General features: G+C 32.5%; 1 protein-coding gene across 1 annotated transcript in view; it reads left to right on the top strand.

Annotated features, from left to right (window-relative positions):
• Nucleotides 1-14,319, top strand: part of LOC148310009 (ras-like GTP-binding protein rhoA) — a 184,644-nt gene extending 170,325 nt beyond the window's left edge. Inside the window, exons 3-6 of the mRNA XM_088259171.1 lie at nt 3,528-3,637; nt 6,336-6,470; nt 8,839-8,982; nt 13,375-14,319. Of these exons, the coding sequence (XP_088115297.1) occupies nt 3,528-3,637; nt 6,336-6,470; nt 8,839-8,982; nt 13,375-13,455 (470 nt within the window). The 3' untranslated portion in view covers nt 13,456-14,319. The remainder of the gene's footprint in view (nt 1-3,527; nt 3,638-6,335; nt 6,471-8,838; nt 8,983-13,374) is intronic.
• Nucleotides 14,320-16,662: the final 2,343 nt, after the last annotated feature.

The raw sequence follows: 16,662 nt of genomic DNA, 5'->3' as shown, positions 1-16,662 counted from the left end.
GCGGGTAAATATTTAGTTAAAAATATGCCTCTTCTGCTGGGATATAGTACATTTTCTGGGCATTCTGAAAACATGCATAACTGAAAATTGACGATTTTTGATTTATGACGTTCTTGAAAGGAGTGAGCGATATGTAGGTAAGTTCTGTATTTGTAACATAATACAACATTACTAAACACAACATTCGTATGCCGCGGAGCACTGGATAAATGAAGCTTCTAGTTTAATGGTTTGGTAAATAATTAACCTGGGAATTAGTGGAAACATACGTTGAATATTCCTCGCTAATTTGTAATTACTTTCGTTTATCGCCGTAATTAATCTATACAAAATGGCGTCTGTTCTACACAAAGCCGGGCTGTACGTAATATTATGCAACTGACGTTTTGACATGATACGAATTGTGTTAGGAAGCCGCATCGGGAAACTGTTTTTATGAAAATTAATCATACAAAAAGCTTTGCGAACTCTTTCAGCGATGGCGTTTTAGTAACTCCGGACCAACAGACATACCATGGTGCCGTATAAATCCAACTTTATAAAAACGAACCGCATTTTCATTATGTTGATATCACTCATTGTCGACATAGTTCCTCTGCTTATTTTTCATTATCATTTAATTAATTTTACAGACTTGGATAATACTGATAATAATTTTGGATAATTTATATAGCGCCATTTTCGCAAATGACTTCCTCGTATGGCAAAAACCGATATGGAACGTAGTCGCTTTTCGTTACGTTAACCATGATTTAAAATTATATATTTTGGAGTATATCCGTACCTATCTGTACGATATTTTAAGAATTGTCTCTAGTGTATTTGAATTTATACAGATCGACTGAAGTTTTACGTCATTTTTTACAAGTTTTTTACAAGTTTTACAACATTATTGTTATAATAGAAAAAATTATATCGTACGTTTTGTTTGAATCTATTCTTTTAATTTAGTATTACTACAAAACAAACACAATTTGATTCATTGGCTAGACATTTCTTCTTTTAACATATCTCATACTAGTTACGTTGTGCCTCTCTAAAAAAGAGCCTTTACTCTTGTGCTTAGAGATTGAGTTATTATTTATACTAGATTAATGATATAACAGTTTTTTCTTTGTATAAATCTGTTGAAAGGTTATTGAAATATTTGATTCTCAAATATATGAAGTTCTGTTGGAACTATTAAATGACTTTAATGATTATCGAAATAGCTAGAAATCTTACATATTTGGTCACCTCGTGCGTGTGTGCGTTATTTAAACGGGAAGCCAGAAAAGGATATTTAAAGAATTCTTACTTACAGATCGTTTATTTATATAAGCTCGTACACTACAATTATTATTGATAATTACTATTAATACTTAATCTTATAAATGATTGAAATATAGAAGTAAAAATGTGAAGCTAGATAAACACGTCCGTTAGGACCAAGCGGTGCAGGCGAATCTCGGCCTCTTCTCTTCGGTTGGCCGCAATCGTTGATTTCGTTCGGGAATCTCCGTAACGAATTCGTATTTTTCAGCGGTGCCAATTTGGCGGTGTAGCTAGACGCCTACACATATAAAATGCTACACAAATTCTATTACAGAATTTTTATTATGAAGACATACGGATTTCTATTTTGTAATTAAGAGAAATCAGATGCTTAGATATCAAAATATATTCCTTTCTGGGTAACTTTGAATCCGAATTCATTACCCTTTAATCTGAAAACAAACTATATTTTCTTTTACGTTTCAATCTCTTCATTCCATCTTATCGATGTCCACATTTAAGGACCAATTAGTTAAAAGGGTTTGAAAGGCTCAAGTTTTGCGGTATTAGGAAGCGATTCGTTTCGCCAAATGAGGCGAGAATGTTTATGGCGAATTTCACCGCTAAATCTGGGAACACATCCTTTATGCGGACGTCAAACTCGTACATAACCTTAATAGAGATGCGAATATACGATTTTTGACGAAAACCGATAGATTTTAACCGGTTGCCAAGAATGATCGAATAACTAACTAACTACCCATCATACCACTTTACGTCAGGGGTAGTAAGAAATAATATAACGTATTCTCTTTATCAATTATAAGAACCCTATTTACATTCCCTGTAAATATCCAGACTTCTTTTTTTTGAGATGTCAAAATGTAAATAAGTAAGAGACTGAAAAAAATACGAAGTGGCCAATTTGTATTAATTGGAATTTCCTTAAGAAATTTATTCATAAACCGTACTATCCATCGGACAAACCTCATAGTTGAGATATCAAAAATGTTCCTCTTGTTTCCAGCGAATATAACCACGTTCGATATTCTAACCGAAACGTCAGATAATTATTTTCATAATTTCTCATCGATTTTTCGCGAGAATCTAAATGTCGATTATAAAATTGGGATGTTCGCATCACTACTCCTCGCTCGGACACTGATTTCCCGCGCTAACGTAATGGCCGCCGGTGAAAAGTCAGAATCCCGCCACGGTAAAGTCTAAACTTCCCGTTTCATTGGCTTTCTATGAGCCATTCTGGCCAAATAGGTCGTTTGTAACCCGCATAGGTAGCGACCGAGATGTAGCCATTAGCGATTCTCTCTTCAGAGCAGATACTTTATAGATAAGGCTGGAACGAATGGCGGGAAAAATTCCGCGGTATTATGTGATTATGGTGAAAACTCCGCCATAGGGCGCTTGTCCACTACCAGGAATTACGCGGAATTTTACCGTCCGGCACGTCAGTTAGCGTTTTAAAACGTTAATTGGCTTGTGCTTTTGTCCATATTTCTTCGGATCGGTGCTCTTGATCGGTGCGTGAACACGTTGCGCGTAAATTCGATCACGCTAAACTGTCGTAGTCGTTTTCATTTTTCAAAACCGGAAATCCCGGGTAGTGGACAAACGCCCATAGGCAGACTGCAGCGCCGGATGTAGATGGATGCTTTGACGGATTTAGGTACGTTGTATGAAAGATGTCCGAATGTTTATGACAAAGGAAAAAAAGCGAGGCATAAGCATTATCGATAAAAAAATATATTTATATTTTACTGGGTAAATACAACGATTTCGTAAAATCTAATGTGACACGAGTTTCGATGCATTCCGTATCATTTTCAAACACATATTGAAAATATATAGATATTACCAGAAAGTGACTGTCGAATCAATAAATTAAATTATCCATAAAATTTAGACAGGTGTCTTGAGATAGTTTAGGCATAGGTTTTTTAAACGATTAATATAATCGAATGAGTGAAGAAAGGATAGTAAAACAAATTTATGAGGCGAATGTGATTGGTAATAGAAGCAGAGGAAGATCGAGATAAACTGCACATTCATGCATCTCCTCATACAAACACGTCGATTATTTTGACTTGATATGCCAAATTTTCCTCTGTCTTCCTCTGCTTCTATTACAAACCAAATTCGCTTACCAGGCTTTGCGGGTATGACCGCGATTGCAGCTATGTTGTTGTCACCAATGTGTCACCAACATACCCACATTCCTTACAGATTGGAATATAGACGATTTATTTTTGTTTTAGGGACCCCGGCGTACGACACAGTGAGACCCCTCGCTTACCAGGACGCAGGAGTCTTCCTTCTCTGCTTCACTGTTAGCGATCCAGAGTCCTTGCAGAACGCCGTAACCAAAGTAAGTCACTAACATAATATTGACCCGATACTACTAACATCGACCCGATTAACACAAATAAGAAAAAATGAATTAAATACAATAATTGTTAAAATGTAACTTTGTTTGAAAATTACTATAAATATTTTATTATAACTTAATTAAAATAAAATATTTAAAGTGATTTTAAAACAAAATTATATTTCAATTATAAAATGAAAAATCACAAAGTTAGTGCTTCAAATATAAATTTTACGAATGTAATACGACAACATTTTGAGTGTATCCAAATCCTTGCTCACAAATATGGGTTTCCCCACATAAGGGCTGTTTTTAGATTTTGACATCTCAGTATAGATGGAAAACAATATGAAAGTCTGGGTATTTACAGGACTAACGATTGTCTTAGGCTTAGTTAAGTGATTCAAATTATAATCGTCATAAAAAAATAAAAATCACATTTTCATGCTTTTAAAATAATTTCGCATCCTTGCATTTTTTCCTTATATCATGCTTGGTTTTGCCGCACTGAGAGATCACATTTCGACTGCATTCAGTCCACTTTTATCCTTGTTTTGCCTCCATGAACTCCAAAAACTCCATGCTTCACTTCCATACATCAGGGTTGGAAATAACACGCCCATAAAAATTTTACATCCCTAACAGAGAGAGGGTCGTAAAGGAATTCCATCGGAAAATAACTCACTCTTATTAGAAAATAATACAATTTCCGCTTCCGTCCGGATACGAGTCACTGTTCGACCAAAAGAGTACGGACACAATATGAGCCATTCATGAAAAGATCGTAAAGTCTAGGTCCTTAAAACGAGTAATATCACGTTTCGGTCATTCTTATTTTATATAGGGTGTTTTCCAAGAGGTATACAAATTTAAATTTCTCGCAACAAATTGATGGTGGCATCCGCAGTGTCACGTGTTGCGCCATTTTGTTGAAACCACAGCTCTGTCACGTCAATGCTATTCAACTAAGGTACGAAGTCAGAAATCATGGTTCTATAGCGCTCTCCATTGACCGTAACATTCTGGCTGGCAACGGCTTTTAAAAAATATGGACCAATGATTCCACCTGCCTATAAACCACACCATACAGAAACTTTAAATGGATGTAAGGGCGTCTCGACAAAGACTTGGCCATTTAACCAAAAATGTGCCTCATCGATGAAAAAATTTATGAGTTAAAAAGAGGATCAAGCTGAATTTGTTTTAGACCAATTCACCGAACCTGCGATTTGCGATGGTCATTCAGTCTATTTATGGTGAAATGGCAAAAAGTACTAACTACAAATCAACTGTTAAATGTCAAATTGACACTCTGTAGAAAAAATGTTGCCAGTTTAAAAACACAAGTTTTAATAAATAAAAAAAAACACTCTTTATTTTTTGTGAATATAACAGAATAGTTTCACTATATTACAAGATAAGTACTTGTACTGTTTCAATTACAAAATTCCAATCTGTAAAAATACCACATATTTCCATCCATCTGAAAAGGAAAACATTCGATGCATGTGTACTCTCAATGCTCACATATGGATTCGAGATATTTACCCTAAAAAAACGAATTATACATAAACTCCAGGTAACACAAAGAGCAATGGAGAGAAGAATGTTAAACATACCCATTACGGATCAAAAATGAATTTTTGGATAAGGGAACATACCAAGGTAACCGAAGTGGCTCAAAGAATCGTGTAGCTAAAGTGGGACTGGGCAGGTCATGTGACACGTATGTCTAAGGATAGATGGAAAAAAATTTGCTTGACTGGAGGCCTAGAACAGGATACAGAAGCATAGGTAGACTCCAGACAAGATTGTCCAATGAAATTAAGAAAGTGGCGGGCCTGCGCCGAAAAAAGAACACGTCCAACAGGGAACTGTGGAAGTCCAAGCGGGAGCCTTTGTTCAATACTGGACACAAGAAGAAGGCTGAAGTAAGTGAAAATACCTGGAATAAGAAAGAGTGGGAGAAAAGGGGAGAGAAGAAAGATCAAAGCTCAAGTCAAAGACAAATTGTATGAAACGAGAAACACACCACGATATCAATGTCGACTTATAATCATTGTTAATGATCTCAGTATTCCATGTCAAGTTGAACGTATAATAATCCCAATAATCATCATCAATACCATTGAGATAAGTGTGCGTCGAAGATGCAACTGCTTTGAAAGCCACCTAAACATTACTCTTCTTCTTCTTCTTGTCCTCCACTACTGGATATAGGCCTCTTTCATCATCCACATCCTTCCATTTCCTTCAATCAGTTGCTATTTGCAGCCAACTTCTACCCCCCACAGCGGCTATGTTGTCAGACCATAATTTTTGAGATTTTCAGACGCCTCTTTGATTCTCCTAAGGTCTCCATCTCAACATTTTTGGGGTCCATCTTGTCATGAAACTTCTAAATAAAGTACATTTCGTTATGACGTCAGTCTAAGTATTAATTGAAGAGTCCAAGTATGTTATTGTGATGCGATTCATACGTTACATCATGTGCGAGTTCATAGGCTTGTGTATATGGTTGATTTGAGTAAGCTTTATTTAGCAGAGACTCTTTTAAATCTATGCAAGATCCTTACCTTTTGGATTCGGAGATACACCCAAATTGTTGTGATAATTAGTTTTATTCAGGATACGCGTGTCGGTAGTGATGCTAGAATATCCGCTCTGTCAACTAAGATGTGAGTATTTTTGTTCTCAGTGGTACTCGGAGATCAGAGCCCACTGTCCGGCCTCTCCAGTGATACTGTGTGGATGCAGGAGCGACCTCAGATCAGATCCGGACATACAGAACTTCCTGGCCAAACACCATCTGATGCCAGTCACGAGCGAACAGGTATAAACTATTTTTTTTAACCTATTAAACACCTTTTGACTGTTTGACTGTTTTTATCTGTCGTATTCTATGTTTTTGATTAAACTGGCATAATTATTTTGTAAAAAAATGTAAAAATATATAAAGAAGAGTATGGAAGTCTGGGCAATTACAAGGCTTACGACCTATCATAAGCTAGTTAAATGATCACTTTACACATTTGCAACATTCACCATTTCACCCATGATTGACAACTACATTACTCAAATTTTCATAGATACATGGTATTGATCAATTCCACCATAGATGGCCCCAGTGAACTCACATGTCATAAGATTATTAATAAATGTAGAAGTTCTTTATTTGAATTTTAGTAGTGTGGTTTTCAATCATGGAAAAAATTGTGAATGTTGCACGTGTAAAGTTATCAATTAAAGCCGCCCATAACAGGTCAAAAGCCTTGTAAATACCCAGACTCAGATATTCTGCTTCACCTTTGTTGAAACGTCAATATAAGAACATATTACGTACCTTTGTTTTACCAAACTACTGCACGCAACGTATTCATTCCAAACAACATGCGAAGGGGAAAATTGAGAATTAGGCATGATAAAATGTAGAGAAAACAATCGTACATCGGATGCGGTATTCCTGCGGAGCAAGCTTGTTAAGATGACCGAGATGAATAAAGATGAATAGCCCCAGGAAGAAACCTTGTCAGGGTAGACTTTTCGTGACGTCAGAGGCCTTAGCTGTAGATTGAAAAGAAACATATAACTATGATTTTCAAATTTGAAATATACGAGTATTAGAGGTACTGGACGAGTTAACGTGAGGTAAATACTTCAATCTCCAAGGTTTGTGGTGAGAGTTTGACGACCTTGTCGGTAAATGTTGTAAATTACGCTCCCCTGTTTGAAATCAACCCTCAAAGTTTTAAATGAAAAATCCTCCAGACTTCTATTGACACCGATCGGCCTTAATTAGGTCTTGTTTGATTTCATTCCTTCACTGAGTAAGATAATTTAAGACGAACGTACAACCCTTGGAGTCTAAATCCCACTTACAAGGTTAATTGGGTTTTAGAACACAATATAATATTTATTAGATGAACACATATATGAACATATAACATAAAATTTTGATAAAATAAGGGGTGTCTTAGCTCGATACGAAACATCTATCGTTTTTTTAAATGAAAGAAGATGGAATTCTGTGGAAGAGGCGAAGAGGGGCGTGGTGATTAATTATTATATTTATACTTAATTAATAAACATCAATATTTTCTCATCAAATGATTCGGCAGTCACGTTGTGGTAATATGTATCCATTTTTAACTAAATTAAACTTGGAAAATACCACCTTTAGTTAAAATCGATTGTGTTTTGACGCATTTAGCATCATTTCATTTTACATACGGTATTTGAAAATAGTGTGGAATGTAACAAAATACGTGTTTCAATAGGATATTAAAAAATATTGATATTTACCAAGTAAAACTTTAATGAAATGTTAAATCAATATTTATATATGTATGTATATATATATATATATATATATATATATATATATATATATATATATATATATAAATATATATATATATATATATATATATATATATATATATATATATATATATATATATATATATATATATATATATATATATATATATATATATATATATATATATATATATATATATATATATATATATATATATATATATATATATATATATATATATATATATATATATATATATATAAATATATATATATATATATATATATATATATATATATTTATATATATATATATATATATATATATATATATATATATATATATATATATATATATATATATATATATATATATGTATATGTTTGATTTTGTTTACGTGAAATATTTTCAGCTGGCTGTATTGATTTGTTCTTGTTGGACTCATCCCTCATAAAACGTCAAACTAGTGATTAAAAACTCCACGGGTACTCGAAAAAACGTCAAATAAATCACGTTCGAACTTTGTTCTGCTCACATTAAAGTAAATATTATTATATTTTACAACCCTTTTCGTGTTCTTTATTCCTGATTATACATAAAAAATAGTTTACTTATTCTAAAACCGTAGACATATAATACTGAATTTCGTCAGAAAATTATCTTTTAAATGCCATCAAGCTTAAAGCACTCTTTAAAAAAATGCATTTACCTCATATTTTGTTTTCATCGAAAGCCCTGCAAACAGACTTCCATATTCATCATTATCGATGTTGAAATGTAAAAAAATGGACGTAATTATAGCATTTATTTTGTGGTCACTTATATTGACTATTTTAGAAAAATAATTAAAACACAAAAATATTGTTTTATCCTTTTTCAGGCCCTCGCTGTCAGTAGACAGTTGGGAGCTACGACATACGTAGAGACGTCGGCCAAAACTTCAGTCAAAGGGGTGAAGGATGCATTCGAGGTGGCCGCCCTAGCCGCTTTAGGAAAACTTAACAAGAACCACGCTCAAAAACAGGTAAGTCATTTTATCCTCCGACTTCTGTGCTCCTGATAACAGGCAGGAATATATTGCAGTGTTACTTTGTGGGATTTTTGTTTATGTTTGAATTATACATGTCAAGTGAAATTTTAAAAACAATTGTTAACAATTTTGTAAAAAAAATTGAATATAATATTTCATTGCATTTGTAAGAATACTGTTAAATTAATAATTCATTCAATATATGATTTTGTCCGCCTCCGCAGTGTAATCGTCAGCACGCTTGGGTACCGTTCTGGAGGTCCCGGGTTCGATTCCCAGGGGATTAAAAGAGATTTTTTCACTGTAACATTTATTCAATATAACCCTGGACTGGTAACTGAAGCGGAGGGCTGATCACCTTTCCCTAATGTGTAAACGACCAAGATAACACTGCGTTTATATGAAGCAGTGCCCTATACACCTTTGGGGCGTGGATAAGGGTTTTATTATATTATTTTTATACGAGGGAACTTATATAAAATCAAATGCAAATTTTTTGCTCCATATGCATGTATTCTAGTGTATATAAATACATTTACTTAGTATGAAAATATACATAATGAAATAACAAGTAACGTATATAGTTTGTTTCACATATAATTTATTTGACCAGTTACCGGGTTTGTCGTTACCGATATCATCAGATTGGTGCGAGGCTTGACAAAATTCTGAAATGTTATGTGCACAACAAGGCAGGGGTTGAAAACGATGATTTCATTTTTTTTTTTTAAATCTGACAAATTGGATATAAATTGGGTGAATTTAAGTAGTGTATTATAAAAATAATTACATTTATGTAAGTTATGATAAGATTTTCAAGTATGATTTTATTAAAATGGAAATTTCGGATGTAAATTTAAATAAAATGTGGGTGGGAAAACTAAATTTTAATTTTAATTTTAAATTTATTTTTTTATTTTTTTTTACTACATATGTAATACACAGTTCCAAGAAATGTCGGTACAAAACTTAAGTCTATGAAAATACTTATTATTATTATTTTTTAAATGTTAATATTATTAGTGTATAACCACTCACCGAGATTTTTATGTCCACCCGTCTCTTCGTCAGGACAATCACTAACACAGCATGCAAACAATACCACCCTTCACCACCATAGCACCATTTACACACTTAAAACTACACAAAATGTTTAAAACATGTGAATTTCGGTCGACCCGAAGACCAACATGCACTAAAGGTTTCAGCACAAACATGCGTTACGAGGTTAAGCGTGCACTAGTATAAATAAATAAAAATGACTATCTTCAAAGTAAATGCTTTAAATATTAATAATATTGAGAATACTTAGAAAATATGTTTGGATGAATGCTTATAGTACCTTTTATAGTTGTATAATACAAACGCTAAATCAATACATAATAATAATAATAAAACCCTTATCCGCACCCCAATGGTGCATAGGGCACTGCGTCATATAAACGCAGTGTTATCTTGATCGTTTACACATGAAGGAAAGGTGATCGGCCCTCCGTTTCAAGTACCAGTCCAGGGTAATATTGAATAAATATTACAGTGAAAAAATCACTCATATTTATTCTTACCCCCCCCCTGGGAATCGAACCCGGGTCCTCCAGAACGGTAGCCGAGCGTGCTGACCATTACACTACGGAGGCGGACATCAATACATAAATCAATACATAAATATATTTTTTCTTATTCAGTGCTGATCAATATACAAAATGGACCCGACTAAGCGTTCAAAAATCTGAATTTGAAATTTCCCGCCGGATACACGGCCGCCCAAACCGTGTTTTCTTGCGTATGTAAGAACACACCCTTGACTGTAATTTGTGAATTTACATTATTCATACTTTAGTATCCGACATAAATCAGTTTTGTTATTCTTGACAGATCCTTTGTTTCAATAAATGACAACCCGAGAGGCATTTCAATGCCGACAGAATTGGGGGCGAAGTAAGGGATAAATAATTTTCATATCACCGGTCTGAATTTCCCTTCATCTGAACCTTGAAAATTATATTTATTTCCGTTTCAAAGAACAATGAGCTAGTATGGTATTTCACAATTGGATTGTAGTATAAACGATATCTTATTTACATGATGCCAATGATAAAATACTTATCATATCAAGAAATTTACGCTAACTGGCCTGTTCAATTAAAGCGTAGACTGACGTCACAAAACAAAATGTGTTTTATTTAGTTACAAGTTACATGTCTATGTTCCCTTCAAAGTGCAGTATTAACCTCCCCGACGCACACACTTATCCCAACGGTGTTTCCTCTTTTGAAAACAGTCCTGGAACGCTTCTTTTGTGGTGTCCTTCAGCTTTTTCATCGCATTTGCCTTAATCTCGGGAATCGTCTCAAATCGTCTTCTTTTCACCTACTCCAATGCATAATTTACCATAGAGGAAGAATATTACTAAGAAAAATCATTTTAACAAGGCTGTTTAATATAAATATATGGGATTAAAAAGCTATCAAATTTATTTGTTAATATTACAGTTTATATATATTTTAAGAAATTAAATGATAATAGTAAGATAATATAATGTTAATAGTTTAATAATAAAACATATATCGCTTACTTTTTTCAACAACGTCACATATCAAATATCATAAATTTTTAGTTGTGCATGTTTTTGGAATGCCCAGAAAATACCAGCAAAAGTGGCATATTTTAACTTAATATTTACCCGCTACAGGGCAAAAAGTGTTGTATTTGCATTTTAAAGAAATGATATTGTTTAATTATTTTTTTAAATATACTAAATATTTTTTAAAATGGAGAAAAACCATTCAGGTTTTACCTAAAAAGATCTGTTTCAAGTAAAAATTTCAATAAGTAGCTTTATATTCATTTTTAATACATTTTATTATATTCTTAAACTTAAAAAAACGATCTTCTGAAAAATCAAGTTTTTTGATTTATGACATTGTTGAAAGGAGTGAGCGATTTAGAGTGATTCTCTGAGAGTATCCATAACATCGCCTTTTAATATCATCACTATACCCATAGAATATTGCAAACACAGAAACATATTTATTAGGGTTGTGTGTGTTAATGTAAAGGGTCTCCTGTTCTCGGCAGTTTGTGTTATATTTTGTACACTAGACCCTTATATAACTATGCAAATTTATTCCCAAGGCCTCACTTAAAGTAAAAATCGTTTTAAAGGAATTCTTTGACGTTTTACAATTACAAAATTTATGTTTCGTTTTTCTTATTCTCAAAAACTGTTTATCATTTTACTTTGTTGATACCAATATTTCATTTTATTTTTTTGTTTCGGCATTAACTTTGTGGTAAGACATGTTACAATGATTAAGGAAACACTTGTTTTTACGATGACGATGGGAACTTAGCTTCCGAAACTTCCAATATTTCATAACACTTTATTTACCAACGTTTTTTTTTTAAATGATTAAATATTTTATTTTATTTTTAGTTTTAACAGATTTTTAATATTAACTAACCAAATTTATTTACCAACGTAAAATTGCATTTATTAAACATATTTTAGCCTCGGATTTCGTTGTTAATTGAATTACTTTAATTGAATTTACGTTGGAAAAATCGACTAATCGGTATTTGGTCGTTTACGGCTGTTACAAAGTAACTGCCGATTCAATTAATGAAATGAAAAATAAATGCATTGTTTTCGCAGCAAAAAAGTAGCGACTTGTTGGATTTTGGCAGTTCATTTGTCAAAACCTTGTAAAACATGTTTACCAGGTATTAACCAAATAAAATTTTGATTAAAAATGGATAGCTATTATTAAAAAGTAACGGCCGATTCAATAAATGAAAGTAAATATTAATATACTATTAATATAATTAATGTAACAATTAATATAATAAAATTAAAACGAAGATATTAGAAAGGAATGTAAGGCTGAACAAGGAATAATTGAAAAGATTAGGAAGAGCTCTTTACGGTGGTATGGACATGTGGAGCGAATAGATAGCATGGAGAAAATATATGTGGCGAATGTGCGAAGGAAAACAGAACGAGGACGACCGAAAAAGACTTGGCACGATCAGATCAATCAGAACCTAAAATCTGGCGGTGTCAAAAGTCTGCGTAATCGGAGGGCATGTATGACTAGATGTATGGATGTGAAGGAGGCGAGGAGTGTATGTCAGGACAGAAGAGTGTGGCGTTCCATCCTTTCTGCCTACCCCTGCGGAAAACGGCGTGATGGTAGTGGTAGTAAAAATTAATGCATTTTGTATTGGCAGCAAAAAACCGACTTGTTGGATTTTGGTAGTTAATTTGGTAAAACCTAGTAAAACATGTTTACCAGGTATTTACCAAGTAAAATTGGATTACAAAGTAGCTGCCGATTAAATAAATGAATCAATTAAAAAAAATTATGCATTTTTTTTTCTTTCTAGAAGCAGGTCGGGCGCAGTAAGAGCAAACGCGACCTGAAGGCCGAGCTGAAGGGCAGAGCCAAGAGTTGCTGCGTCATGTGATCTCTGGCGGGCGGCAGCAGCTCGTCCGCCCCCCCGGGCCACGAGATGTGAACCGCCCTCGCGCGTGCCACGTGAAACTTCCGAAACCCGTGTTCTCCTGGTAGAAGCGTCCGAGAAGCGGGCGATCGAGCGATGAGCGATGACCTCTTCAATCGCTTGTAATACAATGGATTGAGTATTGGAAGCAAACTCGACCTCTGAGTGAATCTTGACCTTGTTTACCTACCCAACTCTCAACCTAACTCAGACCCAACTCAACCTATTAATTGTGTATATGAAATGTTTATGTTATGAAAAATGAAAAGTTTGTGATATGGTTATATGGTAATATCGTAGCCGTACAGGAGAAAGTGACCAACTAGCAAAACGTAAAATGTTCAGGAGGGCCATTTAAGTCACTTTTGCTTGGCCAGAAAATAAACATCAATGCAGTTAGTCATTTTTAACAAGTCGATACATTATACTTCCAAGTTTTAAATCACTTTGAAATTTTTTCAGGGCAATAATAAGCTAGTTAGATATCAAATAGACAATGATCACGTTTTTGTAAGAAATGCACTTGGTCACTTTCTCCTGTATGACTACGATATAACACTCTCGTTCATCATTCATCGTTCACTTGTGTAATATGACTTAAAAACTTAAGTGGTATTTCATAAAAAAAGGAGAGCGTTATTCAACTTAACCTAACCTTAAAGTGAAATGAATCTGTGCTTTTCCGTATATTGACGATCATCGCTCTTAGATTCTGTTAAGCTTGAATGACCATGTAAACTGATTACTGTAAAAATATAGTATTTTCATTAAGACCTAAAATGCATGGTAATCAAACTTTTTATTATGAAAGCTATGGATGATACTACATATTAAAAGAATTATAAATAGGAATAAAGTGATTTTTTATATCTTAATTATGTAATAAATAATATTTATTTTGATTCAAGATTCAAGATTTATTACTTCCAATACTCTCGAATACTCTGTGTAAATCACTCATTAAAAAATATATTATGAAAAGACATACTTGTCATAAATCGTATTGTGTGGATTAAGAAATGTACCCGAACTGATCAACCGACCTGTGTATATAATAAATAAAATAAACTATGGTTCCAAGATTTATAACTAGGAAGAACTGATATTAAAATAAAATATCAATAAATACTTCCTATAATATTGATGTTATTCTCGGAGAATTATCTGATTCTCAAGACAAATTATTCTGTCAGCATTTTAAAAATGCTATAAGACTTTAAAATATTTGATACTTTATTACTTCTACTCTGTACGCAAATCAATAGCGTTTTATCCACGTTACGAAATATTTTCTTATCGTTACAATAATAAATTATGCTTAATCTAATACAACCATTAATTGATTCAGCAGTCACTTGTGGTACTTACTATCTATCCATTTTTAATTTACGTTTTACTCGGTAAATACGGTGTTTGAAAATGATGCGGAATGTCTCAAAACACGTGTCAGAGTAGATTTTAAGAAATAGTGGTATTTACTAAGTAAAACGTATGTAAGTTAAAAACTTATATAACCATTGAAAAAACAATTTTTAATATTAATTAGGGTATTATTTTTCTCTTAGTTAATATGTTTTTTAATAAGAATTTTCGCAGCTGAAGAATGTACATAAATATTACAGTAACAAAAAAAACAGATTTTTTTTTTCAGTACTTCAATTTTCATACTTATTAATAATAATTACTCATTGGTGTTGTATATAGTTCAATTCATAATGATTCAACAGATAATTTTACATTTTGTTTTACTATAGAATTAAATGATAATGTTTACCATATTCAATTTATCCACACATATTATACTATTCATCGTTTTGACCAAAAAAGAATATGTTATTATATACGTGAATAAATTATAAATGACATTTATTTCTATTTTTAACTATGCATAATCTGAAAAAAACTATTTCTAATATAACGAAAAACAGTCCAAAACTTTTATGTGTTTGTCACGCATGTGTGATAGTTTATTGTGTATGTATCGTGTATGTTTTACATTTTCAAATAGAAAAACGATATTTCTTTAATTGATACTTGAAGAATCTAAAAATGTGAAACCAATATTTATTTATGCCACTAATAAAATAAATTTAATAAAAACAATGGTAAATTAATGTTTATTGAAAGAAACTTTTTTTATCAATATTTTTTTATGGTGTTTCTGGAGTTTTACGTACTTTTTTGGTCAGAACTTCAACATAAAATTCAATAAATAAAGTATGGATTTAACAAATAATTAGTTTTTTCATTCGAATTACAGAAAACAAAGATTTAGCATTAGGTTTGTAGATAACATGATTATTTAAATATAAAAATAAAAAAAAATTGTATAAGACCACTTTTTGAGTTTATTAATGTAAACACGACTAGTTTCGAGCACAACTGTAAATGGTCTTATACAATTGCTTTATTTTTGTATTAAAATTTTAATTTATGTTAATTTAATAATGGTTTTTTGTTTTAAGTAACTGTAGGTACATGTATTTTAAGCTTTGTTGTAAGCTAAATACATAAATATCTCGTTTAAAAAAAGTGTACTAAAAATATTTAATAGATGATCAATTTTACAATATCCAAATATAATGTTTTATATTAAAATTAGATTTTAAAGCTTGTGGAATAGAAATATGATATGAATATTGTTGTTTAAATTAAGATAATATTACGTTTATGACTAAAATAAATGTGTATTTTTATTTCTAGAGTACCTTATAATTTTAATGACTCATTTACTTGTAAATACAAATACAAATATTAAACTTATGCGATTTTTACATTTTTTATTTAAATTTATTTTTATTTTTGTATTTTAAAAGATCTCTCATGGTACAATTACAACGTAGTTGCGCTTATTTAAAATTAAAGCGAAAATATGTGACAACTTAAAAAAGAACTTTGTTTTATAATAAATCTTTTTCTTCTTCTACTTCTTCTTGGTGTAGGCCATGTGGCCTGTTTTTAAGTTGTCTATTGTTTGTTAGCCTTCTGCGATGTCGATTCCCAGCTGTCAATCCATCTCTTTCCAGACTTCTACCTTGAGGTTGGCCATGCAGTCCAGTGTGAGGACGTCTGGAAGGTTCTGTTCTCCTCACAAGCCTATACCATTGTCTCATTCGTTGCCTTCCCCACCTGCCTACATCTTCGATCTCGCATATTTCTCTTATCCTGTTA

Source organism: Brachycentrus maculatus, unplaced genomic scaffold (assembly GCF_059751285.1).
Source record: "Brachycentrus maculatus isolate JH-2025_06_01 unplaced genomic scaffold, ASM5975128v1 h1tg000113l, whole genome shotgun sequence".
Lineage (NCBI taxonomy): Eukaryota > Metazoa > Arthropoda > Insecta > Trichoptera > Brachycentridae > Brachycentrus > Brachycentrus maculatus.
Note: the sequence above shows the minus strand (reverse complement) of the source record. Positions and strands in the feature narration are given on the sequence as shown.